Below are 25,812 nucleotides of genomic sequence, written 5' to 3' on the forward strand. Positions count from 1 at the left end.
TATAAATCCCTAAAAATAATAAATAAAATTATAGAACAACAAAAATAATTTTAGAAACAATTTTAGCATTTTTTAAAAAAAAAAAATAATATTTAATAAAATCACTTTAAAATGAATTAAATGCATACAGCTCGATAATTTATTATAAAATTAATCTTCGCGTCTAACAATTTATAGACAATTGGTAATACAGCAACACATAGCAGTCAGAATCATCACACATTTTACTTATTTAATATTTCAATAATTATATTTACATATCGATCTTAAAATGGGTTACTTAGCCGCTAAGTAACTAAATAACGATACAATTTTGATACCCGATTCGGATAATTATCAAAACGGAGCTTCATATAAAATAAATTAGACGAAAATAAGATAATAATGTCTCGTCTTTTGAGAATATGGATTCTTATCGATATATAAAATGATTTGCGTATCGAAAATTTTACACCGGGACTCGTATAGATCAAACCGTGCCCCGGATCGAAAAAGTCAAAACATGAAAAGTGTTCAGAATTATCAGATTAGGTTAGAAAGGAGTTTTCGGAAGAGTTTCGGGTTGTAAAAACGGAAAAACGATTGAAGTGGAATGATTTCTGATTCTAAAAAGAAATTTTATAATTATGTAAAATAATCATTATTAATTCTATAAATCCTTATAAAATCATATGATTATTCAAAAATTACCAGAAAAATACCAAAATTATCTAGATTTAATTCTGGATAATTAGAAGTTAAAATATTCACATTTTCATCAGAAGTAAACATCCAAATATTAATATCAGTTATCAAATAATTCACCAAAATTCACATAAAAATCACATAATAATTATTTATTGATAAAAATAATTACATAATATTTCCCAGGCGTTACATAAGGACTTCACAGTAAACATGAAGGAGGCCTTGGCTAAGTTTAGAGAAGAATATATTACTATTTTGGGGAGTAATGCCAAGGTCTTTGTTCGTCCCTTAACAATGTAACAAGAATTACAGAAGGGGGATTGAATGGAATTCTTGAAACTTTTTCTTGAATAAAAATGTTCTAACTCAAATATATATATATATATATATATATAAGTGTGAATTGATTAGCAGAATGCGGAATAGTTACTTGAAATGAATCAAAACACAAGTAATTAAAACAAGAGTCTTTAAAAACTTTCTGGTGGATTTGAATGATTCCACCAGAGATATATAATATATATCAAGAGAACTCTGTGTGCAGAAAGCTCACAGCTGCTTACAAAATGATAACAACTAAGAATGAGAGAAATGCTAAGAATGCAGCTTACAAATGTTTCTCTCTTGGTTTCTTAGTTCCTTAGTTACTATTCTATTTGCTGCTTCTTGGTTTATATAACACAAAGATTATAAAGTAATAAGACAGGATAATAAAATTAAAACTATCAAGTCTAATATTATGCTACTTCATTACTCTATTCTAGCATCTTTGAATATCTTTATAATAGCATGGAAATGGCAATGCTTCTTTGTTCTCGAAACCCAGTTGAATAGGCTACCACATTCCATTTGCATACACTCGACGCATGTGACTGTGTTGTCACTGTCAACGGATGTTTGAATTCTTTATCCGTCGAGTACATGATCATCCGTCGAGTTTATGATCATCCGTTGATGGCTTTGTTGATCATCCGTCGACAGCTACATTGATCATTCGTCGATAGCTATATTGATCATCCGTTGATAGCTATTTGATCATCCATCGATGGCTTTGTTAATCATCCGTCGGTAGCTATTTGGCACTTGACTTCATTTCATTTATGCAGAATTACAAGAAATCATATATGTACAATTAATCAACCTATTCTGCATATCTAGTTAAAGTCAACATGACTTATATGCTACTACAGAATCTATACAAAGGTGTATGCAGAAATGTGCTACAAACTTATTTTTACATAAGCTACTCACTCGATGGATAATAAATCATCATCCGTCGGGACTATATTGAGTCATCCGTCGGGACTATAATCCTTATCCGTCGAGTGCTACAGAATTCACCAAGTAAAATCTACCAAGGTGTTTTGTTAATGAAATCATCAAGTTCACAACATATACACAACAGTCTTCATTCCTCAAGCAGTTTATGATGCCATTATTGTAGTGTACAAAGCTCAGTTAAAAGCCTTTTATCACATTAGAAGAGTAGTGGATAAAACTTTGGATGAACATCAGCTTGAAGTAAAGAAATTGGTAAATCAAAGGATTGATAAACTGATGTCAAATTTTTCGGATATGAAGACTAAATTTAACAAATTCTCAGACAGAATTCAAGCTCTCTCTCTCTCTCTTGTAATAGTTGAAGAAAATATATCCAAGTTGAGGGACTCTTTCATAGCCTTGCATGAGTTGATCCAGAAGCAAATCACTCAAAGTAATGTCTACAAGGTCAAGCTGGATTAATTGTACAAGGCTAGGTATGAACCATCAGCTTTGGTAATGGAGGAGATCAAGAATGTTGTCTAGAATTCACTTGGAACCATCTCTGCATCTAGTTCACAATCTATACCTTCCACATCCACCAACCTTCAAATCCAAAATCTCCAAGCTCAAGTTACAGATCTTCAAGCATCCAACACCTCTCTTTCAAATCAAGTCACACAGCTCATTTCTCTAGTCACCAGTCAACAACAGGATATCAAGACATTAACAGACTCCCATAAATGTCTACAAATGCAAACCTCAGTGTCTTTGGGAGCTATTATGAAGATACCCCTTTTGGAAACAGCTCGAGCTGTAAGAAACCAACTCCTTCTACCTCCAACAACTGTGCCTGTTATCAAGCCTAAGGGGGAGATAGAGTCTCAGCTAAAATCCAGTCAAGTTACAATTCAAAATAAAGATAATGTTGGTATGGACAGACTCATGAAGGCAGCTGAAGGCCTTTTTCTTGACAAGGAATTTGATGAACTCCTGGAAGCCCTCAGAGTCTCTCTAAACTACCATCACTTCACAAACAAGAAGGCTATGGATATGAACATAAATTTCCTGAGGGTGGTGATGGTGATCAAAGGAAATTTCAAGAAGAAGAGGATATTTGTCAATGTGAATGACTAAGGTGTGGACAGATGCATGCATGTGTCTCTATCTTATCTTCAATTAAGAAGAGCATCTGAACTAGACATCCTTATCAACAAGGTGAATATGGTGATTCCAGAGGACACTCTCTTGCTTACAGAACTCGACAAGGGTCAAATAGCTGCATTTCCAGAAGCTTACCTACGGCCAAACAATGGAGTGGCTTACATCTGTCCAACTACTAAAATGTGCAAACACTTTCAGATTCCATAGCACTGTGTCATGGGGAACTTGAGGCTAATAATGACACTAGAGACAAATTTGAAGACTAAGAAGATTAAGTCTTTTGAAGATGGAGAGATGATTAAAATTCTGGGCAAATATCTAAAGAATGCTGAAACTATATTGCCAAGAGCTCAAATTAATACAAAAGATGACTTGGATGATGATGAGCAGAAGAAAGATGAACACAAATCTTCTGGCTCAAATCCAAGTCAGTTTAGCAAGGCAAATGGTAGCAAAGTGGATGACAAGAAGAAAGAGACGAATGACAAAAAAGAAAGGGAGGATGTGAAGAGAAAGAAGGATGAAGAAGGAGGAGATAAGAAACATAAAGTCCAAGAAATTCAAATTCCACAAATTCTACCAACTCAAACCCAAAAACCTAGCCAAACAAACACTCAATCAATCCAAATCCAAAAGCCTAAGTACCTATACAAGCCAACTACTAATTCCATACTCAATATACCTATCACTGCTAGATAAACCTCTCTCAAGAAAATATCTAAACCGCCTTCATTCAAACCTTCAACTAGAACTGACTTAAAGACAACATGTAGAAAAACAAAAGAAATTCAAACTAATGTTGGTGTTATCTGAAACTGCTTCAATCATGATGACTTTCTACCAATTTCTAAGAACATAATATATGATGATTATCACCAACAATTAGCTGAGGAGATAGTCAAAGTTTGTGTTGTTTCTTTAGGAGAAGTCAAAATTTACTATAAAGATGACACCTTCATTTTGCTGAATAGAGAAGTAATTGCGATATTTTCAACTACAAAATTGGAGAGAGTGATTAGTTTGATGAATGTCAGGAATTCAAGTACAAGGATGAGGAAGGCAATATTGGCTGATAGGTTGAGAGAAAGGAATATTAGGCATGCAGGGGAAAAGGCTGAAAGGGAGGAAAGAGAAAGAAAGTATGCTAAAGATATTGAGATGTTTGAGAAAAGATCTAATGAACTGAAGGCATGGGGGTTGTGCAGTGTTTCTAAAGATGAACAATTTTTTGAATATTAGGACAGACAGAGTTTCAAGATACATGATTCATCTTCTCAATGGTTACTCATTAGTTGAATGGTTAAAACTAGTGGAAGCTCTAAGAGGGACTGAGATTATTGAAGAACTTGAAGTACTAGTCAAATTAAAGGACCTCATTAGAAGAGAACCTGGTTATGAGAAATTTAGATAAGCTTTGTAACTCTGTACTCATGTAATTGCAAAATGTACAAAAATTGTATTTTGTCAATCTGTCAGTCTTATTGTAATTTGATTTTAGCATGGGGTTAGTCTTGTTATTAGGCATGAATTTGTGATAAACAATCTTCTCACAAATTGGGGGAAGATTGTTGTGTAAGACATGCTTGTACATAACAAGACTAAGTCATATTGACAATCATGAGGATAAGTTGTATGATAATCTATATCTGTATTTTATAATTGTATATCTTGAGTCGGTAAAAATGTTTAGTAGAATAGACTGAAGGATTTTTCTGTGAGCAGCCTTCAAGCTAAGGAATAAACTATGAAAGAAGATCTAATCCTGATCATGCCTCAGAGAGAAGTGTAACAGCTTGGAATTGAATAATTCTATTCTAGAAAAAATATTCTAAGTCAGATATCGACAAGTCACAGATCAAGGGATATCGAGAAGTATGTCGAGAAGTCCAAAATGACTTGCAGAGAAGTCCCAAGAGATATCGACAAGTCATTTCTACATGTAGAGACCTCAAATATCAAGAAGTCAAAAAGTCTATGTAGAGAACCGGAGATATCAACAAGTCATTTTTTTATGTAGAGATCTAGAGATATTTCGACAAGTCAAAATTTTCATGTAGAGAACTCAAGATGTCGACAAGTCAAAAGTCTATATAGAGAACTGGAGATGTCGACAAGTCATTCTACATGTAGAGAAATAGAGACCTCGATGAGTCAAATACACATGTAGAGAACTCAAGATATCGATACATCATTTTACTCATCGATATGTCACATCTCTACTGAATAAAAAGAGATCTCAACAAACTATCTAAAATTTAGAATATAAACAAGTTCAAGATTCAAGATTATGAGTCAACAAACAATTCATTCATTGAATTGGAAAGTCTACAAAAGTAACTTGAAGAATACAAAATCAAGGGCCAAGATTTACTGGACAAAGGATGGTCACGAACCTACAAGATTCTACACATATTTGCTAACACCAGAAAAGGAAATAGACAAGATAGCTTTAGAAAATGTGTTGGTACATTTTAGTGCAAGTTTTGTAATTCTGGGTGGTTGGTTTATAAAGCATGCATGAGTCCTTAGTTTAGAAATAACAAAAATAAATATAGAAAAATCTTGTATTCTCTCTCAAGGTTTGTAGCTGAGTTCTTATTTCTAAGAACACAGATTTGTAGCAAAACAAATTTGAATAATACAATCAAGTGATTTTTTGATAAATTATCTTCTGTGTTTACTGTCTAACAATTTATCTCTACAAGTTTATATTTGCTTTGTTCAAATTAAGAACACTTTCAAAGAGGATTAAAATCTAAGAAACGCATTCACCCCTCCTCTGTGTTATATAAGATAACTATGTTAGATAATAAATTAATTAAGTAAGAGTAATTAATTAATTTCAGCAAGTACCGACCGACTACCAAATTTTTAATATTTTGTCTATTGTAACATAATGCAATATAGTATAATATATATAGACACATCATAGTTTGAGATTTATAATCAAAGCATATCCAATGGTGTTGGCTAAATTAGTTGACTAAAATGACATAAAAGAGTGATTATGTAAAATTTGTCGAACACGTCAGCTGACTTACTCCGGTGGAGTTGGCTATAATAATTGAATATATTTTAAATAATATATTTTTATCATTTTAAGTTATTATAAATAGAATGCATAATTTCGATATGATAAGTAGATTATGTGTAATTTAACTATAGATCTTTACATGTTCGAAAAATATAGCCAATATAGGGAGGTTGGCTAAATTTTGGCTAACAGGAATGCACTATGGAAGTAAGTTAATTTTTACATAATCTCTATAATATTTATTTATGATATATTTGACACATTTTTAATGGTTTTTATCCATTTGAAATGCTTAAGGGCCTAGTACTATAATTGTAATTAGGTTATATTGAGTTGGGTAAGACTTAGGGATTGCTACTGAGTTTTTTAATGGGAAGAAATAAAGTGTTTAGGAGTTAAAGTACTTTTATCTCATTTCTGAAGTGAAAGTTATGGAGTAAAAAATTATCAAATTTATATTTATTAACAATTGTGTTCACTACTTTCAAAAACTTGGGTACACAATTACGAAGGAAATTAAAACTAATTTACGTGATCTTCACTTACTTTCTTTCTATTTTAAAACTCGGCAGGGGTTAAAATTGTGGGTCAGATAACAAATAAACCCAATTAAACGTGCCCAAGGAACGAGTTGAGTCGGGTTTACGGATTTGTCCGTATTGTTTTTCACCTCGGCCTCACACTTCCCCCTCTCTTTTGCTTCCCAACTGATATTCATCTCTGGTCCAAACCTAGGGTTTATCAAACTTTTACATTCGCATGGATTTCGACGAGTACGAGTATCTCGAGAAGACAGTCGTCGAGCCTGACGCATCAATTACCAATACCAAAGGCGACGTCGTTGAAACCGACAAGGCCGAGAAAAGTTACCGGCGGCGAGAGAAGTACGACATTGACGATGATCGAGAAGAGGATCGCAAGAGTAAGAAATATCTCCGAGATGATGAGAATGGCGGAGAGAGAAAGCGCGACGAGCGAGATAGAGATAGGGAGAGAGATAGAGAAAGAAAGAGGTCGCGGCATAGGAGCGAGAGAGACGAGGAGGGAGAGAGTGAGCGACGTCGGAGTAGTAGAGATGGTGATAGAGAAAGAGAGAGGGAGAAGGAGAGAGATAGAGAGAGGAGGTCTAAGGATATGGAGAGAGAAAGGTCTAAGGAAAGAGAGAGGGAGCGGTCGAGATCGAGGAGAAGTAGGAGTCGATCGAGAATTGAACGGGAGCTGGAACGGGAGAAGGAATTGATAAGAGAAAGAGAAAGGAAAGAGCTGCGGGAAAGCAGGTGGACATTCATTTATTTTTGCCGCATTTATGCGGTGCTCATATTCTATTCTGTTTAGTTATATTGTTTGTGCTTTATGATGTATAGGGTTAATAGGCATATTCATCACTGTACTCGTTAAAAACTTTCAAGTGAGTCACTAAGTTAAAAAAGCTTACAATCGCATCACTGAACAACTTAAAACTTTCAAGCTAGTCATGTCCGTCAGTCCCGTTACAATTTTTGACAGTTTGCTGACTTGGAGTGATTAAATGGCAAAGTATCCAATAAAATGAAAAAACCTTTTTCTTCATTTTTGGGTTTTCCAATACAGGCGCATATTCTTCATTTTTGCTTCTTGTTATTCACATATGATAAACATTTAAAGTAATATTTAAAGGTCTTACTGAATAAAAAATAATGATAAAAAATAATAATATTTAAAGCCCCCATTCAAGACATTGAACAAATCACAAAAGATTTAAAGTCACAAAATATTAGGTCATATTGTCTTGTTCTAGCATAGACATTTCAATAAAAAACACTAACATAAATATTAAAATAAAGTTCATTAGCATTTTTTCACTTCTTTTTGGGTCTTGGTGCTGTGAATGCCTGCCTGCTTGGCTACTTATGTGGCAAATATTAACGGCTCTCCGTCAAAAGTCTAAGAATTTTAATGTCACTCACAATTATTTGCAAGTACAATGATGTAATTGATAGGTACTAGCTGTTCAGTGATGCAATTGTAAGGTTTTTTAACTTAGTGACCCACTTGAAAGTTTTTAACGAGTATAGTGATGAATATGCCTATTAACCCGATGTATAGGGTTAATAGGCATATTCATCACTGTACTCGTTAAAAACTTTCAAGTGAGTCACTAAGTTAAAAAAGCTTACAATCGCATCACTGAACAACTTAAAACTTTCAAGCTAGTCATGTCCGTCAGTCCCGTTACAATTTTTGACAGTTTGCTGACTTGGAGTGATTAAATGGCAAAGTATCCAATAAAATGAAAAAACCTTTTTCTTCATTTTTGGGTTTTCCAATACAGGCGCATATTCTTCATTTTTGCTTCTTGTTATTCACATATGATAAACATTTAAAGTAATATTTAAAGGTCTTACTGAATAAAAAATAATGATAAAAAATAATAATATTTAAAGCCCCCATTCAAGACATTGAACAAATCACAAAAGATTTAAAGTCACAAAATATTAGGTCATATTGTCTTGTTCTAGCATAGACATTTCAATAAAAAACACTAACATAAATATTAAAATAAAGTTCATTAGCATTTTTTCACTTCTTTTTGGGTCTTGGTGCTGTGAATGCCTGCCTGCTTGGCTACTTATGTGGCAAATATTAACGGCTCTCCGTCAAAAGTCTAAGAATTTTAATGTCACTCACAATTATTTGCAAGTACAATGATGTAATTGATAGGTACTAGCTGTTCAGTGATGCAATTGTAAGGTTTTTTAACTTAGTGACCCACTTGAAAGTTTTTAACGAGTATAGTGATGAATATGCCTATTAACCCATGATGTATATGAATTTTGTCAGCTATTGGCAGTTTGGTAATTCACCTGAAGTTATGATTGTAAGTTAATATTAGGGATTTATAACTTATTAGTTGAATGTTTAAACTTGTGCTGGCTAGAAAAGTGGAAGGAAAATTGTGGACACTCCAATTAGGGTTAGGTGTTTCCGGTGTTCCTTTATATTACAAAATTGCTGACTTATTAGAACAGCTTTATCTTAAAATTAAACTTAGTCCAAGGCCTTAGTTTTAGTAAAAAGGCACTTCTAGTTATTAATATTCCACATGTCACACAGTATATTAGTTATATTAGTGATAATATGGTATAATGGGGGTATGCACCTCCCCGCTTATGAAAGACAAATAATTAAAAGTGTCATTGTAAGAAAGTGAGAGTATATGCGTTAAGTATGTAAATGCTAACTTGGATTAAAATCGTAGATTGATTGTATGCACTTTCCAATGGGCTAACATTGCGGAAACTTCTATAAGGCTTCAATGCAGAATGTGCCTTTCCACAAATTGAGTTTGTAAGGTCGGTTGTGATTCTCTTTGGCCTTTAGATTTAGCACACTTTTAACTGTTCTAAAGTTTCTACTGGGGTTACTTAAATTTGAGGTAAGATTTTAACTAATGATGTATTCAATTTATAGGTTGGCAACGCATGTGGTGCGGCTGTATCAATCTATCAAGTTTTTGTTCACTATGAAGACTAATGCTACTAATACTTTGTTTTTGGGGCTATTTTGCTACGGAACTGTGCGTAGTTATTTGAGAATGTTTTCATCTTATCTAGACGCGATATCTACACCTCTTAGCTGATCAAAGAAATAGATATATTTAATGTCAAATAAGCAATTCTCAATAATTCTAAAAACTAATACAAGTGACAATTTACATTATTTGCAATTATGTTTGAGGAAGCTACTTATGTCCCTCCTCTCCTGGTAATAAGAGGTCGATGTTCAGGCCTTACTGGAGTCATGTTTGCGCAAGTATCAATGTTTTTGTGATTGACCTTTGTAATTTTTTTTAAAAAAACACAACCTTCTTACCCTTTTTTTTTTCTTATGTAAGCTTAGCCTCCTTACACAAAAAAAGGTGAACAGTATGATTTATAGTACACATTTTCTAGCTTCTGCAATAAAGGTATCATTGTTGTAAACCATTTCCTCTGCTTTCACTTCTTCAAGATTGACCTCTTTGAATATTTCAAAGCACTCCTACATTATGTATAACCGATGATGTGTCAGTTCTACTTTCTTCTTAGTCCTGCCTTCTAAAACTGAAAAGTTGAATGAGATGTTCATAGAATTTGTGTGTGAAACATTTGCTTACGGGATTTGACTATATAGGTGATGGAATAGTTGCTTTTGTTGAAATTCTAAAAAATCAGCACAATGGTAGAGAGTCCTCTGAGTTGGTTAAGTTCATTTTTTTATTGATCAGTTATTTGCTTAGTTGTCAATTACTGCTGTGTCTTAAAAAAGGTATACTTGTTATATAAGGTATTGAAATCTATTTTTTTTAATAGAAGCATGTTTGTGTGCTACAGAAGACTCTGAAGTCTAGTTTCTGATGGGGCATCTGACTTTTTCAGGCTCCTTGAGCCCATTCTTGTCAAATCCATGGAGGATTTTGGTATATTATTTATATCTCTTGTTTGCTCCCTTGTTATGGTTCAAGTTTGTTTCGTTGCAGGAAATTAAGAGATAAAAAAGAAGCGGCTGAGCTTGAAGCTGATCCAGAAAGAGATCAGAGAACAGTTTTTTCTTACCAGGTTAGTTCCAGGTACTGGTATTTGTCCTTTGATCACTTTCTGATGTTTACCTTTGGCTGTTTCGGTACTTTGTTTGCAGATGCCCCTCAAGGCAACTGAAAGAGATGTTTATGAGTTTTTTTCCAAAGCAGGGAAGGTAAGTAGCTTTATTTACTTAATTAATACTGAACGTACTTTTTGCCTGTGTACTTATGATTTTACTGTGCTGCTTTTTGGCCTAGTAGTTATGCGGTCATTGTAATTGGTAATAATTTGTGATAGAACAAGCATTATGCCTGTATTACATATACTATACAATAAATTTTATTAATACTAAATTTTTGTATTTAAATATTTATATAATCAGATTAATCTTATTGTTTGAAATTATATTGAATATTTTCAAATTAATATTTATATTTTAATGTTAAATAGATACTTAGAAATCATTAAATATAATAGAGCATACTTATCATACATTATCATTTTAGTTTTTCACTAAAAAAATCAAGATTTATAAAATTATCCTAAATTATATCAATAATAAGCGTTATAACAACAATTAACTTAGATTTGACTGAAACATATAGCTGGTAATTGAGAAACCAAATATATGTATTTTGATGAATTATTGATAATGACATTAATGAAAATTATTTTAAAAAAATAAAAATAAAATGAGTGTAAAATAAGTTATTACCCCATTGCGGTTCACTTTTCAAATTTCTGGTTGCTTTACTGAAGAAGATAGCCCGTGGTGTATATGATTGATATTTCATTTAGTGAATTTGACATTTCTAAATTTTGATAGTCAATATTTTTGTTAAAATAACTTTAATGGTCTTTTGTATTTAAGCTTTTTCTTACAAACCTAAATTTTTAAAATTTAAAAACAAAGATTTTAATATAATAAAATTATTTATAAAGTGTATGTAAAATTGGTATGGTTGGTAATTGAAAGTATTCTAAATGATAGAAATTGGCATTAGTCAGTATAGTTATGACAATCAATGATTAATCAGATTGATTGATTGAAGAATTAATCGAAAGCATAATTTATTGCAATCGATAATAATATACAGTTCTCATAAACTTTATCAAATTTTCATAAGATTTTTTTTTAAAAACTGTATATATTAGTTTAATATTAGTATTTAAGCATAAGATTTACAAAAATCCACATATTATTATTTCATGTAGTGATATTTATGTAGTTTTTGCCTGTGCACTACGATTATACATTAAGTCACTGCTAATATATATTTTTATAGCCCTCAAGAAATGAGTCAACAATTGTAAAAAATAAGTTTATATTGATTATTAAAACGTTTTTTAATTATTTTTTTATAAAAATATTCTTTTAAATTTTGAATTTTGACCGATTCAATTTTGACCCGATTCGACTCTTTAATCCCGTGTCACTCTCCTTTTGACTGATTATCGCTCTTTGACCTGATTTTCTATTAATCAGACAATTTTTAGAACAATGATAATTTCAAAGAGGTGGGTACATGTATTTTGATTAAATATTAATGTTGGAATTAATTGATAATTAAGAAAAAATAATTAGACATGCGAAAGGTTGAAGACTGGTGGAAGATGATTCAAAAAAAGAGAAGTTATTGAGTTGGTGGATAAGTGGGATATGGAGAACAAATAGATTAATTGAATGTTAATTAACTGAGGAAGAGAAAAATAAGTGGACGGAGAGTAATTAAGAAATGGGAAATAGAGAGAATAAGCGGAGGGGTGATTAATAAATGAAAAAGAGAGGAAATGAGTGGATGAGTGATTAAAAAATGGAAAGAGAGTGAATGAGTAGAGAGCTGGATTGGAGAATTGGAGAGAAATGGAGAAGAGAGAAAATGAGTGGAGGGATAAATAAAAAATTTGGTAGAGGGAGAATGAGTGGAGAGTGGAAAATAAATGTGGAAAAGACATTTTTGACCTTGATTGTAATTAAAATTAACTACGGTTAGACTTAACTCACTACGGTTAGACTTAACTCAATGGCAGAGTTGGTCATTTGTACACATGGGTTACTTCAGGAATTATATATATATTAATTTTATTTTTTATTTGAAAATTGGATAGAAATGATATGTTTTTCCCTTAATATACACAATTAGTTCCAGTTAAAAATGTCCCCTCTTCTTTACATCGTACTAGTACTACGTATTTGTTGTCTCTAAAGTCTGACCTGTTTTATATCTGAAATAAAATATCCTTGCAATCCTGAAGATTTTGTTTTGTTGTGTCAATTGTCAAATGGGTATAAACTGTTTGATACCTACTTCCACAATATTTTTAGTATTCTATTGATAAGCTTGTTTTATAAACTCCAGGTCAGGGATGTTCGACTGATCATGGACCGAAATTCGAGGCGATCAAAAGGAGTTGGGTACGTGTCTAATTGTTTAGATTTTTGTTAGATACTGCCAGGATTAGATACACATATGTGATTTTTAATTACTTGTCTAAGAAGCAGTTTATGGTGTGATACGGAGTTTGCATTATGTGTTTAGTTCTTCAAATTATTAGAATTTCATTACAAGCAAGTTATGACCTGTGCAGGCAGCTATATACTGCATTTATCTGCCTTTGTTAAGGTCCTGGTGGTATCTTCATAGGCATTATAAATTTAAGGAGACACTAGATTACCTTGTCTGTGGCTGCGTGGTGTTTCATAATATCAACACTTTCACTTTCTTTGTAAATGGTTCCTAATGGGACACAAATGCATGATGAATGTGTCACATAATCACAGCTACCATAGATTGAAGTGATCTCTACAAGTTTGTTTGCAGTGTATGGTTAGCAATTTGCAGAACATAAGTAGATCTCCGTATGTCAAGTTGTACCATTCGAGGTGGTTGCTACTTCAATTTGAGCCAAACGTCTGATAGATGTCCTCAAAGCTTGATCCTTTCATAAACATGCAAAATTGCAAATCTGAGCTCACATGACTGCAAAGGAGCTAAGCACGTGTTTGTACCTCTGCTTCTTCAGATCAGTACCTAGTTTTTGGCCGAACTGTCAAAGGCCCAGTGAATGTAACGGTCTCTGTTAATTGAACCTATCCAACCCAAATTGATGAGTACTGGTATATATTACAGAATTAAAATTTGATATACAAAAAGATAGACAGGTAGAGCCTTCAAGTAGATGCAATGAGCTTGAGCGAAATAAGTTAAAGCTCTACTAGTATCAATTAACAAATGGATTGATATGTTGCGACTCGAGCAGCTAGTTCCCACAGTGCTAGGTGCTGTAGTGCAATCCGGACTTTTGGATTGGGTTCGCCCTTGGTGGGTCTAGATAGGATGCCCCTTGTGGCTGTATAACCTATGTGAGCGCTCTCTTTGAAATAAAATATAATAAATCTATTGGACGGAGTGTGTTCGACTGTTCGTGCATGTATAATGAATGAACTCGAGGATCTGTGATAATCAATAGATTACCATGCAGTTTTCTGTTAGGAACAACTGTTGAGTCAATTGAAAATTTGAGATAAAGAGTTGTGTTTGTGACATGATAAGAGGGAGATAGAAGATAGACTGAGACTAGATATAATTGAGATGAGAATCAGAGACCTGTTATAGAATATGATTAGAGCGAGAGATGGTGGAATAATTTCCATTTCATATGCCTAAATATATATATTGAATTATTATTTGAAAAATCGCATAGACTAAAGGTATTTATAGAAACATCCTATTTCCCCCCAAAGCCTAGAAATCAAGGATACAGTGTTTTTACATTTCTTTATACAGTTGTGGGGGATCCAAAAGTATCTCCGACTTATGAGAAGAGACAAGTTGCATTGTGTGGAACGGAGAGCATGTCGAGGTTCCTTAGTTTTCACAGAATTTTTTTAATTGACAATTACATTGAATAAGCATCATTATTCAGCTGTAGTAGGAAAATGGGCATAAAAACCGAAAACGCGTGTTTACATAATAAAGATGGTGAGATTGGAAACTGCTCTCTTATGTTAATCAATTGTGTTTCGTAGTAAACTGAAATTTTGTACAACAGGAACTCTTGTGCTTAATTTTCCTATTTGCACCTGACAAAAAAGTAAAAGTTCCTAGTTGCAGTTCTCTGTTTTTGATCTTTGCTGCAGCCTGCATGCATATTTAGAAAATGCATACCACTTTCTCTTGGTAGAACTGCTCAGTTATGATGTGTGCTGATGACTTTGTAGGTATATTGAATTTTATGATGCAATGTCTGTGCCGATGGCGATTGCTCTCTCTGGTCACCTACTGCTCGGTCAGCCAGTAATGGTTAAGCCTTCAGAGGCCGAGAAGAACCTTGTTCAATCTAATGCGTCATCTGGTGGTACTGGGGGTCTTTTAGGTCCTTATGGGGCAGCTGATAGAAAGTTATATGTGGGCAATTTACATTTCAATATGACTGAATTTCAGCTTAAACAGGTAGAATCGAAAAACTTACGTTTTTATTATTTTCCAGATGCTTTTTAATGCTTTTACACCATCATGGTAGGAAGCAATTTATAGTTTAGTATTTTATACACATTAATAAGTTCAAAGTTCGGTCAGATGTTGCATCAGAAACCTTTATCAATGTGAAGATGGAACGAAGATAATATTGAAACAGATGTAGATTTTTTAAGATAGGACTGTATTGCACGTGTTTGTTTTTTATTTCCTTTTGTTTAAGATCTCTGAAGTCTGAAGTATGGAACCGTCTTTCTGTACATACCTATACTGCACAGCATCGTCAGGTCAAATGCTACTTCTCTTTGTAGCTTGTTATGTGTCCAATGTTATTATTTAGTTAGAACTTAGAATGCATCCCTTTCCTACATCCGATAGCCAAAAGGAAGTCTGGCTTAGAGTCACCTAGTCAACGATCCTTATGAGGATGGTGCTAATGAATCACGATCAAAGTCGAGTCATAAGGTTACATATATGCAAACATGCTGACCTGTCAAATTTGATGTCAAATTAGATATTTATAAGCAATAAATCAATGATATACACACAATGCATTTCCACATTGTATATCCATATTTTAAGTTCCAATTCAAGAAACGTCCATAAAAATCTCAAATGTTCTCATCGTAATGTGATTTTTTGAAATATATAATTTGTTACTCTATCATTTTAGTAGTAAATTTGTTTTTTTACAACAGACTTTAGATATTAATATATCCTTAATAATTTTTATATATGAATTACATTTAGAAACTTAGAGCCTTTTTGGTATCAGAGGTACATCTGTAATCATGACATCAAGCGCTCACGCTTCAACAAAGACCAGTTCTCCAGCCTCAACAGTTCTGTTTTGGCCACATCTCTCTCATCTCCTACCCCTATCCTCTCATTTCCTCCTAATTTTAATCTAACATTTGCTATCAAACTTTGGGGTCGTGAATAAATTATTCTATAAAACTTCAGTTTCAACCCCCATTGAATTATTTTGGTCTCAATCAATTTCTTGATGACACTGAGGTCACTTTTTCAGTCTTTCCCAGGTTGTGCTTAATCCGGTTATTAGTAAACAGAACCTAACCTTAGCATGTCAAGCTTGGTATAACAAAGATCAACTTCTTTTGGCAAGGTTGTTACTCTTCCATCACGGAGTCTCTTTTTTTTTCATCTTATTGTTTTTATTCTGGCCATGCTGCGTGGAAAGTCTTAACACTGCTTATGGCAGCAATGCCCAACACACAACTTATCATGGAGTTACTATTAAAATATAGAACGAATCGGTGACAGTGCTGTAATTATTGTCGAGGTGGAAAAGTAGCCTAAGAATAAAGTCTGCTATCAGGTTTTGCATTTAATTTTTTTCCCCTGGATTCCAGATATTTGAAGCTTTTGGTCCTGTGGAGCTTGTGCAATTACCTACAGACCCGGAGTCAGGACAATGCAAAGGTTTCGGGTTTATTCAAGTCGGTATTTATATGAGTTGTTTATCTTTAGACTAGTCTTCAGTTAGTAAGACTATTTTACATGTACTATTTTTATAATTAGACCAAATAATTTGATCTAATTATAATTAGATTTTCCTCGTCATCTTTCTGACTATTTTTTATGACTTCTTCTAGTTTCTGCAACTTGAACATGCAAAAGCAGCGCAAAGTTTGAATGGGAAGTTAGAGATTGCTGGTCGGACTATTAAGGTATTCACATAATGGTACTTACTAGTTCAGAGTATATGCATATATCTTGAGATATTATACCGAGTCATTAGCCGTCCAACTATTTGTTTTGTTTTGTATGTTGGGAACTGTGATTCTGTTTGACAATTAGTTTAATATGATATTTTTTCCTGTCCCCTAGGTTTCATCAGTTACAGATCATGTGAGTGCACAAGATACAGGTGCTAAAGCTGCGGACTTTGATGACGATGATGGAGGTGGTTTGGTAAGTTGTTTCAGTTCTCTTGCTGAACGTATATTCATATTTTATAGTGGTAGCAATATATATATATATATGTCAAAAAATGTCTTGTAGGCTTATATCATTAAGATGTTATTTGAACCGGACATTTGATACCATGTAGTTCAACTTACAGATACATTTGTTGCTCATGGCATATATTTTAAACTGGCAGCATTGTCCAGACACCTAGGGAAGATCATATATTCCTATTGTTTATTGTTTCATGTTTGTGATAATTTTTTGTTCGGACCGGAGAAATTCTTTCACGAGGTAAATGTAATAAGGAACAAAAAAAATTCGTGTACAGAATCGTATATCAGTAAGAAAAGTCAAACAATGCTCGCTCCACAATGTTTTATCATTATTTTGCTGATCTTGGGTATATCGTGTACAGGCTTTAAATGCTCAATCAAGAGCATTGTTAATGCAGAAGTTGGACCGCAGTGGTACCGCTACAAGGTTAGTTAAAGTTACGCTATATTTAGCATATACTGTTGTACACTTGTACTGGTTGAAATATATGACAAAGCTAACTTTGATTATTTTATCAGTTTTGCAGGAGCTCCTGTAGTTCATGGTTCTGCTCCAGTTCAGCAGTCCATCAGCGTGCCTATTAATGGGGCTGCACTTCCTATGCTTCCTTTGATAGCAGAACCTATTGGAATTCCAAGCGAGTGTTTACTCTTAAAGAATATGTTTGATCCTGCAACCGAGGTATTTTTGATTTCTTACCGTTTTTCCTTCAGACTTGCATGATACGTATGTGTTTGTGCCCTGATGCCTAGAGGCACACATATATGAGTTTGTGTGTTATGGTGTGGTCTTTTGCATCTATTGATAATAAATTTTTGCAAAAATGGTGGACAGGAGGATCCAGAGTTTGATATGGACATTAAAGATGATGTTCATGAAGAATGCTCTAATTATGGACATGTAAAGCATATTCATGTGGACAAGTAAGTGTTTCACTACGTGCTACATTTGAATTGTTGTACCGGCCCGATATCATGTGTAACCTTCATTCATGTGTTTATTTGTTACAAATTAAAAGATTCAAATAACTTGTGTGTGTAGCTTTCAGTTATTTTTCTCTTAATATTTTGAAAGTACTTTTAAGAAGAGTGTTATATAAAGATTTTGTATATAATTCCTTGAAAGGTATAAAATAATTACTTGAAGTCGAAAAGAAGGTCCAAGTATCAAGGAATTCAGCTTTAGCTATCGCCTCTAAGCATATGAGTGTCAAATTGATCACTTATGTTTCACATATCTGTTGTACATGTGTCACACAGTGCAACATTGTTGACATACGATCTATTCTTCTGTGTTTTTTTTCTCTATGTCGTCGATGTGTAATCATATTAAATTTAGGAGGAGAACATAAACTTGGCTAATTGAGATATAGAATAATTTTAGATAGCTCAAGCAAATATAAACTATGGATAGCCGATCTTCTGATATTTGTAAAATATCGAACCAGATAATCATAAGATGTTCGGGGAAATTTACTTGGAATTTAAGCAAGAATAATGCAAATGCTAATAACTGATCAGCCTAAAGAGTGGTCCCCCGCGCACCTTAATCATTTTCCCGATGGAAGTGAGATAAATGCGGTAGAATTGACCTTTCACCAACTCATTTGTAAGTAGGTACTGGAAGATTAGCTTTATATAAGCCTCGCTTGTATCTGCTTTGGTTGCAAGTTTTATCTCTTGTTGTATACAGTCATTTGGGCCATTCTATTCTCTGTCCATTGACAATATGCTTCTGGGTTTACAGGAACAGTGCTGGCTATGTGTATCTGAGGTTTGACACTGTTGAAGGAGCATCACGTGCTCAACAAGCTATGCACAGGAGATGGTTTGCTCGGAGATCAATTTCTGCCATCTTTCTGGTAAATATTCAATTGTTGGATTTTTTTTTTTAAATACAGTATTTACTCTCATTAGTAGTCACACTTCTAGAGAAAGTCCAATGCATAGCTATAGTTGGTCTTATAGCTATAATATAGAACCAAAATGAAAAAAAATCCACTCCAATGCATAGCTGTACTTGGTCTTATAAATGCATAAATAGCTAGTTGATCCTATATTTAGGACTAAAAATAGCTATAGCTATCCTAGTCACATTAAATAACTAGAAATAATATGTATGTTGGTTTGCTTTAAATGAAATTTTATAAGAGAGACAAAACTCACTAAATGTGGAAATATTTGGTTGTAAAATAGAACTAGAACTGGAGTTGAAATCCTATTTTAGCACCAAAATGCACCTTTTGGTCTCAAATTATAGCAATAGCTATAGACTTGCTCTTGGGCACATGGCGTTAATCCTATCATAGTATCCTTGTATTTAAATTGTACCAGTTTAATTATGCTCTTAATTTCAGTATTTGACTGGTAGTGTTGCATGATAGCAGACTACGGGTCCGTTTGGGGTTTCTTAAAAAATGTAACTTATGACTTAAAGTTGTAAAGTGTCATATAAGTGATATGAACATCGTAAATTATAAGTTATTTAGGTGTTTGGATAATTTTAACTAATAAGTTAATAATGTGTTTGATAAATTATAAATTATAAGGTAAGTATTTTTTTGAAATAAAATTAAATATAAATACAAATTACATGAATTAATAATTTTGATAAATGAATATAAAATAAAAAAGAGAAAAAATTTAAAAAAGATAATTACATCGGGAGAAAATTATCGAATTTTTATTAAAATAGAGATTCCAGTTACTTAAACGGATTATTTAATTTGTACTACTAATATAGTTTCGCTTATTAATAAATGATATAGATAATTAAAATATTTTAAAAAAATAAAATTCAAATATGATAAATATTTTAGTTATAAGTTGGTAGTGTGTTTAGTAAATCATAACTTATATATTATAATTATTTATTAGAAAGTAGATGATTAAACATAATAATTTTAATACACAAATAGAGAATTAAAAGGATGAAATTTGAAAATAGGAAAACTCAAATATAAATAACAAAGCAATATAAATTGAAGAAGTAAGGCAGAGAACAAGACAAATTGAAAATGAGAATGAAAAAGCAAAAAACCCAACTTTCTCATTTTCCTCATATATGGTCCTATATGATCATTTTTTCTAGTCCGCCAAACAGTCATGCTAGAATGGTAATGGGCTTTCCACCTATATATGAACAACGGAGGTGGTACCAAACAGGCACTACATGTATCATTAGAATATGTCCTGCTTTCCCGTGTAGTTGTGGTTTGAGTAGAATATCTTCTAATTAAGCTTATTTTATCTTTTAAAGTTGCACAATTAATTAGCAAAAACTAAAAGGAAATAGATCCCCTCATCAGATTGTTGAAAGTTGAACAAACAAGTTGCCCCTGTTTACCTAAGTAGTCAAGTTTCAGTCAAAATAGTTTAATCTCAGATAATTCTTGGTTTGGATTTTGATCCTACTATTTGAGTTAATTTATATTACACATTCTTGTAGGTTGGTAGTAGATATAATCTGATGTGCCCTTTGGCAGGATCAAAATACATTTTTTATTTATTTTGTGTAAAATCATTTTTTACCTGCCAAAATTTCCTCCTGCAAAAACATTTTTTATTTATTTTGTGTAATTGGATTTAAACTCCGAGTTTGCTTGTTAACTTGATCATTAGTGTCATTGCCTTGTAATTTCATTTTTTGGGCAGACTCACAACCTCGTCATTTGTTTATGCAGCAACCTTACGAGTATGATGCCAAATTTAAAGGTGCAGTTCATTAAGTCATTGCCTTTGATTTGAAACAAGTCAGATCCAGGATATTTGAAGCTGTGTAATGTCTATTTTTCATGCAACTAGATACTAGTTCAGATTGCTGATACAGTGATTCTTGTTTACCCCAGGTGGGTAATTGCTGTGAATTTAAGATATTGTGCTTTAATGTAATTCAGGTTGGATGTTATACTGTGAGATGGACACAGTGATTTGATTGATTGAAAGTGTGCTGTGAAAAAAAGCCTTATTATTGGAAAAAAAAGGAGATCATAGACTATCTCTAGTGTGAATGCTTCTTTTTGAAAGCAAATTATATACGATGAAAAGTTGCCTAAAGCTGGATACATATTCGAATGAACCAATCAAAATTTCTTTAAAGAATTTTTTTTGTCTTTACGTTTTTTATTTTTCTTGGCGGTGTCATTTTGTATTTCTGATTTAGGAGTGGTATCCTTGTATATTTAAATTTATAAATGTTATACTATTAGGTTATCCAAACGGCACTCAAATTTTAAATATGTAGAAAAGAAAGACAATAATATTTGTTGAAGAAAGTAATGGCGCTGTACAAGATTATTTCAAAAAAGTTTAAATGATTGTAATGGGTGTTGGAAATGTAAAAGAAAAAGTTTAAATGGTTAATGAAGTAGTTTACTTAAATTTAAATTTCGAAGTTATTCACATCAGTTTTCTTATCTCTTAAAATATTTTTTTTTCTTATTTTGATTTTTGTGTCATTTTGTAAATATGACTTATGAGTGATACTGATACCCTTATATTTTTTAGTTTCTAAATATTATACCAATTCAGTTGCGATGTTATCAGAACGTTAGTCAAACCTTGAATATAAGAGTATTACATCTAGAAGTTAAGAAAATAGAAATAGAAATATTTGTAGAAAAAAATAATGATATAGTGGTATTTTGGAGAAATGGCTTACAAATATTTTCCGAAGTTTCTCATTTTATGTTATTCAAATACTTTGACAATGATGTTTGTAATTGTAATTAACATATTTTTTGAGTATTGGAAATGCAAAATTGAAGTTTAAAATGGTAACATTTACTTAGATTTTAACATCTACCCGGGAGTGATTTAACGTAAAAAGATAGCGTGAATATATGAGATGGGTACCATTGTAATTAAATAACTTGATTATTTTTTTTAAATATGCCAGATTTTAAAAAAATCCTGATTTTTAAAAAAAATCCCGATTAATTCCTAAAAAATATTTGACCGATCTATTTTTTGAAATTCGATTAATATTTATAAATTATTTTTGAATTATATATTTCATAATAAATAAGATAAATATGTTAAATATTATTAAAATATTTAAATATATCCGATTTTTATTACGAGTAATCACTCCGATTAAATTCTGATTTACCGATTAATCTCTAGTCAGTACCTTATAAATTTTTACAACCATGCTCATGAGAGTATTTTCCTCAAATAGTATTAAATACTAAAATTACAATCCATTTTTTCTGATTTGTAAACCGATAATTATAGATTTTTAAAGGGTTGAATTATAATCTAGTTGACATAAACAAAAGTAAAATTTTAATTGATTTTGGTCATATTCATATGTTATTTAATCGGTATTTTTTTATCATTTCCAAAAACTATAAAATTTGTAAAATAACCTGATTTTTTATTAGATTTAAAACCACTAGAATAATTTAGTAAAACTTATATATTTTGTTTATTATATAATAATATGAAAAACTCATTATTTAATCATGCTTTATATTTTAAAACTTGGAAACCTCTTGTTTAGATTTGATTCGAAGTTTATAACTTCCCCATTAAGTCCCTACTATAAACAATTTTATATTTCAAGAATAGGATTTGCTATTGGTATTGCTTGCTGGCGTAGTTAACTGAATTTTTAATGTAATTGGACTTATTCTTTTTTCAGCTTTTACCTTTAATATATCCATGTAGTATTAAATGATTACAAATTGACAAATTGGCAGTAGTCATGTAATTTCATTCTTTCAAATGCATATAATCAAATTGGTGGCATTTAATCATTTTTACAATGAACATTCCCTCCATCAGATTTTAATAGTTCATATTGTAAAAAAAATATTTCCCAAAATATTTGTTATTGACTATTAACTAACACAAGACCCTAATAAATATCATAGCCTAGAAAATTGAAATACACATTATTTAATAACATATGTGTGTATATATATATATCCACTTAATTACCTTAATTATCTTTTGTAATATTTGTAATTAATATAATGTGTAAAAATTAAGTTATATTAGTTGTGTGAAAATAAGAATAAAGATATTCTATTATCTATTTCTTGATATGTGTGAAATTTGAAAAGTGTATAATTTAAATGGAATAAAGGTAGTAACGTAAAGATTAAGTAAAGTAAATTATATTGTTTTCAGGTAAAAAAAAAATTAAAAACATAAATATTGGAGACATTTGTTCATTTGGACTGGAATCATAAAAAAACTGGGCAAATTAATATATTTTTAACCACGAAAACAGAAAATAAAAGAGCTAACTAGGTTGGGTTTCAGACATCCAAGGAAGGAGCGAGCAGCATAAACTCTCAAGCCTGGCGAAGGCGAAAGCTCTTAGGCGGCCACTGCGAATGTCTCTGAGAAACAAGCCTTTGTTTTTTCATCATCAACCCAACCAGAACTACTCATTATCTCATTGAATCAAAGAATACAAAATTATTTTGTTCGACAAATTTTTCAGCAGATTTTTTTGAAAAAAAAATTGAACACCACTAATTCTGCTCCTATCTGCAATGCAAAACCACTATGGACAAAATGTGCCAAAATGAACACTACTGTCCAAACTAAAAAGCTTGCAAAATTAAGATAGTTTGTGCTGAAATTTAATTCAAACACACAAATACATTCATAAGAAAATCTAATCTCAGACATCCAAGGAAGGATAGAGCAGCATTATCTCTCAAGCCTGGCGAAGGCGAAAGATCTTGGGCGGCCACTGCGAATGTCTCTGAGAAACAAGCCTTAGATTTATCATCATCAATAACTCAACTACATATATATAAATCAAATCCAAAATAAAAAATAAAAATTGAACAATGTATATATTATATACCAGCCATAAATGATCAGCAAATTGTAAAAAATAATAAAAAGAGCTGACAAAGTGAAAAGGCTGAAAAACTATCAGGGATCATAATCTTCCCTCAAGCAATTGAATTATGCAATAGGGGCAGACAATCCCCTATAAACACACAACTAAATTATTGTTAAAATTAAATTTAAGAACTGTGAATTTATAAAAAAATAAAGGCAAGAAATAATGTATAGAGTGGTGAGGAAAGTCTCAGACATCCAAGGAAGGGATAAAAAAACAGCATAATCTCTCAAGCCCGGCGAAGGCGAAAGATCTTGGGCGGCCACTGCGAATGTCTCTGAGAAACAAGCCTTTTATTTTATCATCATTGACTACTCACCAATACATACATGTAAAACAATTCAATTAAATAAATCAAAACAATTAAATTACATACATACATACATGAGATGCAACTCAAGTTGATTGAGGGACTTACATTGCATATGAATGAGATTGGGGGTTTCAGAGGAGAGGAAGGTTATATATAGGTATAGCTACAACAGAGGTTAGGGTTCTTTAGGGTTTTGTATTGCCGTGGTTATGAGCCCAGCCCATTTTCTGAGGCCTGTTTGGCTTAATGTTTCATTTTAAATTCAAATTCATTTGCTTTATTTTATCAGATCACAATTTCTAACTAATAAAATTACGGGGAAAACACAAAGTTATAAAATTCATAATCGATATTAACTTCTTTCGTATATGATCGATATTATACGCGAGTATGGAATATGTAACACTCAACAAATTTATTTTTTCTAAATTTATAAAATATACTAATTGTTGCGAATGCACGAAAAATTATAATATATTAATATATTTTAGGTCTAATAAAAAAAATTAAGTCGGCCACGGCTCGGACAGAACTCGACTCGGCTCTGTTTGTTTGCAACTTTAGTTGTATAGATCAAAAACGGATTTAATCGGCTGAACTACCAATTTAGGATTAATCGAACTAAAAATTAGATATATTATAATTTTAAAATATTATTATGATAATATTTAGTTATTATTAAGAAATAATATTTATTATATTATAAAGGTTATAATCATTTATATTTAAATTAATGTAATGTAAAGCATGATGTAATGTATTCCCTCCGTCTCATTGGATTGTTAAGATTTTTCAAATTATGTGAGAAAGGCTTTAAAAAATGTTAATAATTTAATGGGACGTATGGAATAACATGTAATAGAGATTGTTAGATATTGAATGCAACACAGAGATGGAGTGATCGTGTTTCTTGGATTTTTAGCTTTTTTCAACTTGTTTGGATTGTAGGTGAACAAAACAGTTGAGGTTTTGCAAAGATATATTGTGTTTACAGAAATAACCAACAAATACAATATTTTCAAAACTCACTTAATTTGTATTACTTAAGTTTGTCTTACTACAAATTCCGGGTTCTCAAGAAAATAAGAACACATCTTATATCTTGAGAGAATACAAGAAAATTTAGATCTTTTTTTTGTTACATCTGAACTAAGGAACAATGCGTGCTTTATAAACTAGCAGCACGGGTTTACAAGACTTGCACTAAAGTGTACTAAACTACTTTCTAAAGCAACCTTTTTCTATTTCCATTTCTAGCTTAACAAATCTGTGCAGAATCTTGTATGTTTGTGACCATCCTTTGTCCAGTTAATCTTGGCCCTTGATCTTATATTCTTCCAGCTACTTTGTAGACTTTTTAATCTAGTGAATAGATCATTTGTTGACCGATAAAATCTTGAACTTGTTTGTATTTTGTATTTGAGAAGTATGTCGAGATCTACGGTTTGTGTTAAGTCCCAATTTGTTTGTAGAAGGAGGGGT

At 32.0% G+C, this 25,812-nt stretch overlaps 1 protein-coding gene, 1 long non-coding RNA gene and 4 other non-coding genes across 9 annotated transcripts; 1 reads left to right on the forward strand and 5 right to left on the reverse strand.

Moving 5' to 3' along the window:
• Positions 1-6,757: 6,757 nt before the first annotated feature.
• LOC141712372 (uncharacterized) lies at positions 6,758-21,159 on the forward strand. Of its 4 annotated transcripts, none has more exons than XR_012571584.1 (14): positions 6,758-7,422; positions 10,644-10,722; positions 10,802-10,858; positions 13,047-13,102; positions 14,909-15,140; positions 16,205-16,290; positions 16,538-16,628; positions 16,781-16,855; positions 17,016-17,099; positions 17,512-17,576; positions 17,669-17,831; positions 17,985-18,073; positions 18,598-18,758; positions 18,897-19,011. XR_012571584.1 is itself a non-coding variant. In XM_074515292.1 (14 exons), the coding sequence occupies exons 1-14, from the start codon at positions 6,905-6,907 to the stop codon at positions 20,875-20,877; spliced, it is 1,755 nt and encodes a 584-aa protein (XP_074371393.1). In that variant the 5' UTR covers positions 6,760-6,904; the 3' UTR covers positions 20,878-21,159. The 4 variants fall into 4 exon arrangements, 3 of the variants coding, with proteins under 3 accessions (XP_074371393.1, XP_074371394.1, XP_074371395.1); XM_074515292.1 differs by lacking the exon at positions 18,598-18,758 and adding an exon at positions 20,833-21,159 and having other exon boundaries at positions 6,760-7,422; XM_074515293.1 differs by lacking the exon at positions 18,598-18,758 and adding an exon at positions 20,833-21,159 and having other exon boundaries at positions 6,760-7,422; positions 16,538-16,607.
• Positions 21,160-23,255: 2,096 nt separating this feature from the next.
• LOC141712373 (uncharacterized) lies at positions 23,256-24,539 on the reverse strand. Its single transcript, XR_012571585.1, has 2 exons — positions 24,436-24,539; positions 23,256-23,870 (listed from the first exon to the last, which is right to left on the reverse strand). It is a non-coding gene; the product is annotated as an uncharacterized LOC141712373 (long non-coding RNA).
• On the reverse strand, positions 23,412-23,534 carry LOC141716117 (small nucleolar RNA SNORD14). Its single transcript, XR_012572839.1, has one exon. It is a non-coding gene; the product is annotated as a small nucleolar RNA SNORD14 (small nucleolar RNA).
• LOC141716141 (small nucleolar RNA SNORD14) lies at positions 23,783-23,905 on the reverse strand. The gene has a single exon (XR_012572861.1). It is a non-coding gene; the product is annotated as a small nucleolar RNA SNORD14 (small nucleolar RNA).
• LOC141716109 (small nucleolar RNA snoR99) lies at positions 23,968-24,074 on the reverse strand. Its single transcript, XR_012572834.1, has one exon. It is a non-coding gene; the product is annotated as a small nucleolar RNA snoR99 (small nucleolar RNA).
• Positions 24,203-24,330, reverse strand: LOC141716129 (small nucleolar RNA SNORD14). The gene has a single exon (XR_012572850.1). It is a non-coding gene; the product is annotated as a small nucleolar RNA SNORD14 (small nucleolar RNA).
• Positions 24,540-25,812: the final 1,273 nt, after the last annotated feature.

This window comes from Apium graveolens, chromosome 3 (genome assembly GCF_009905375.1).
Source record: "Apium graveolens cultivar Ventura chromosome 3, ASM990537v1, whole genome shotgun sequence".
Classification (NCBI taxonomy): Eukaryota; Viridiplantae; Streptophyta; class Magnoliopsida; order Apiales; family Apiaceae; genus Apium; species Apium graveolens.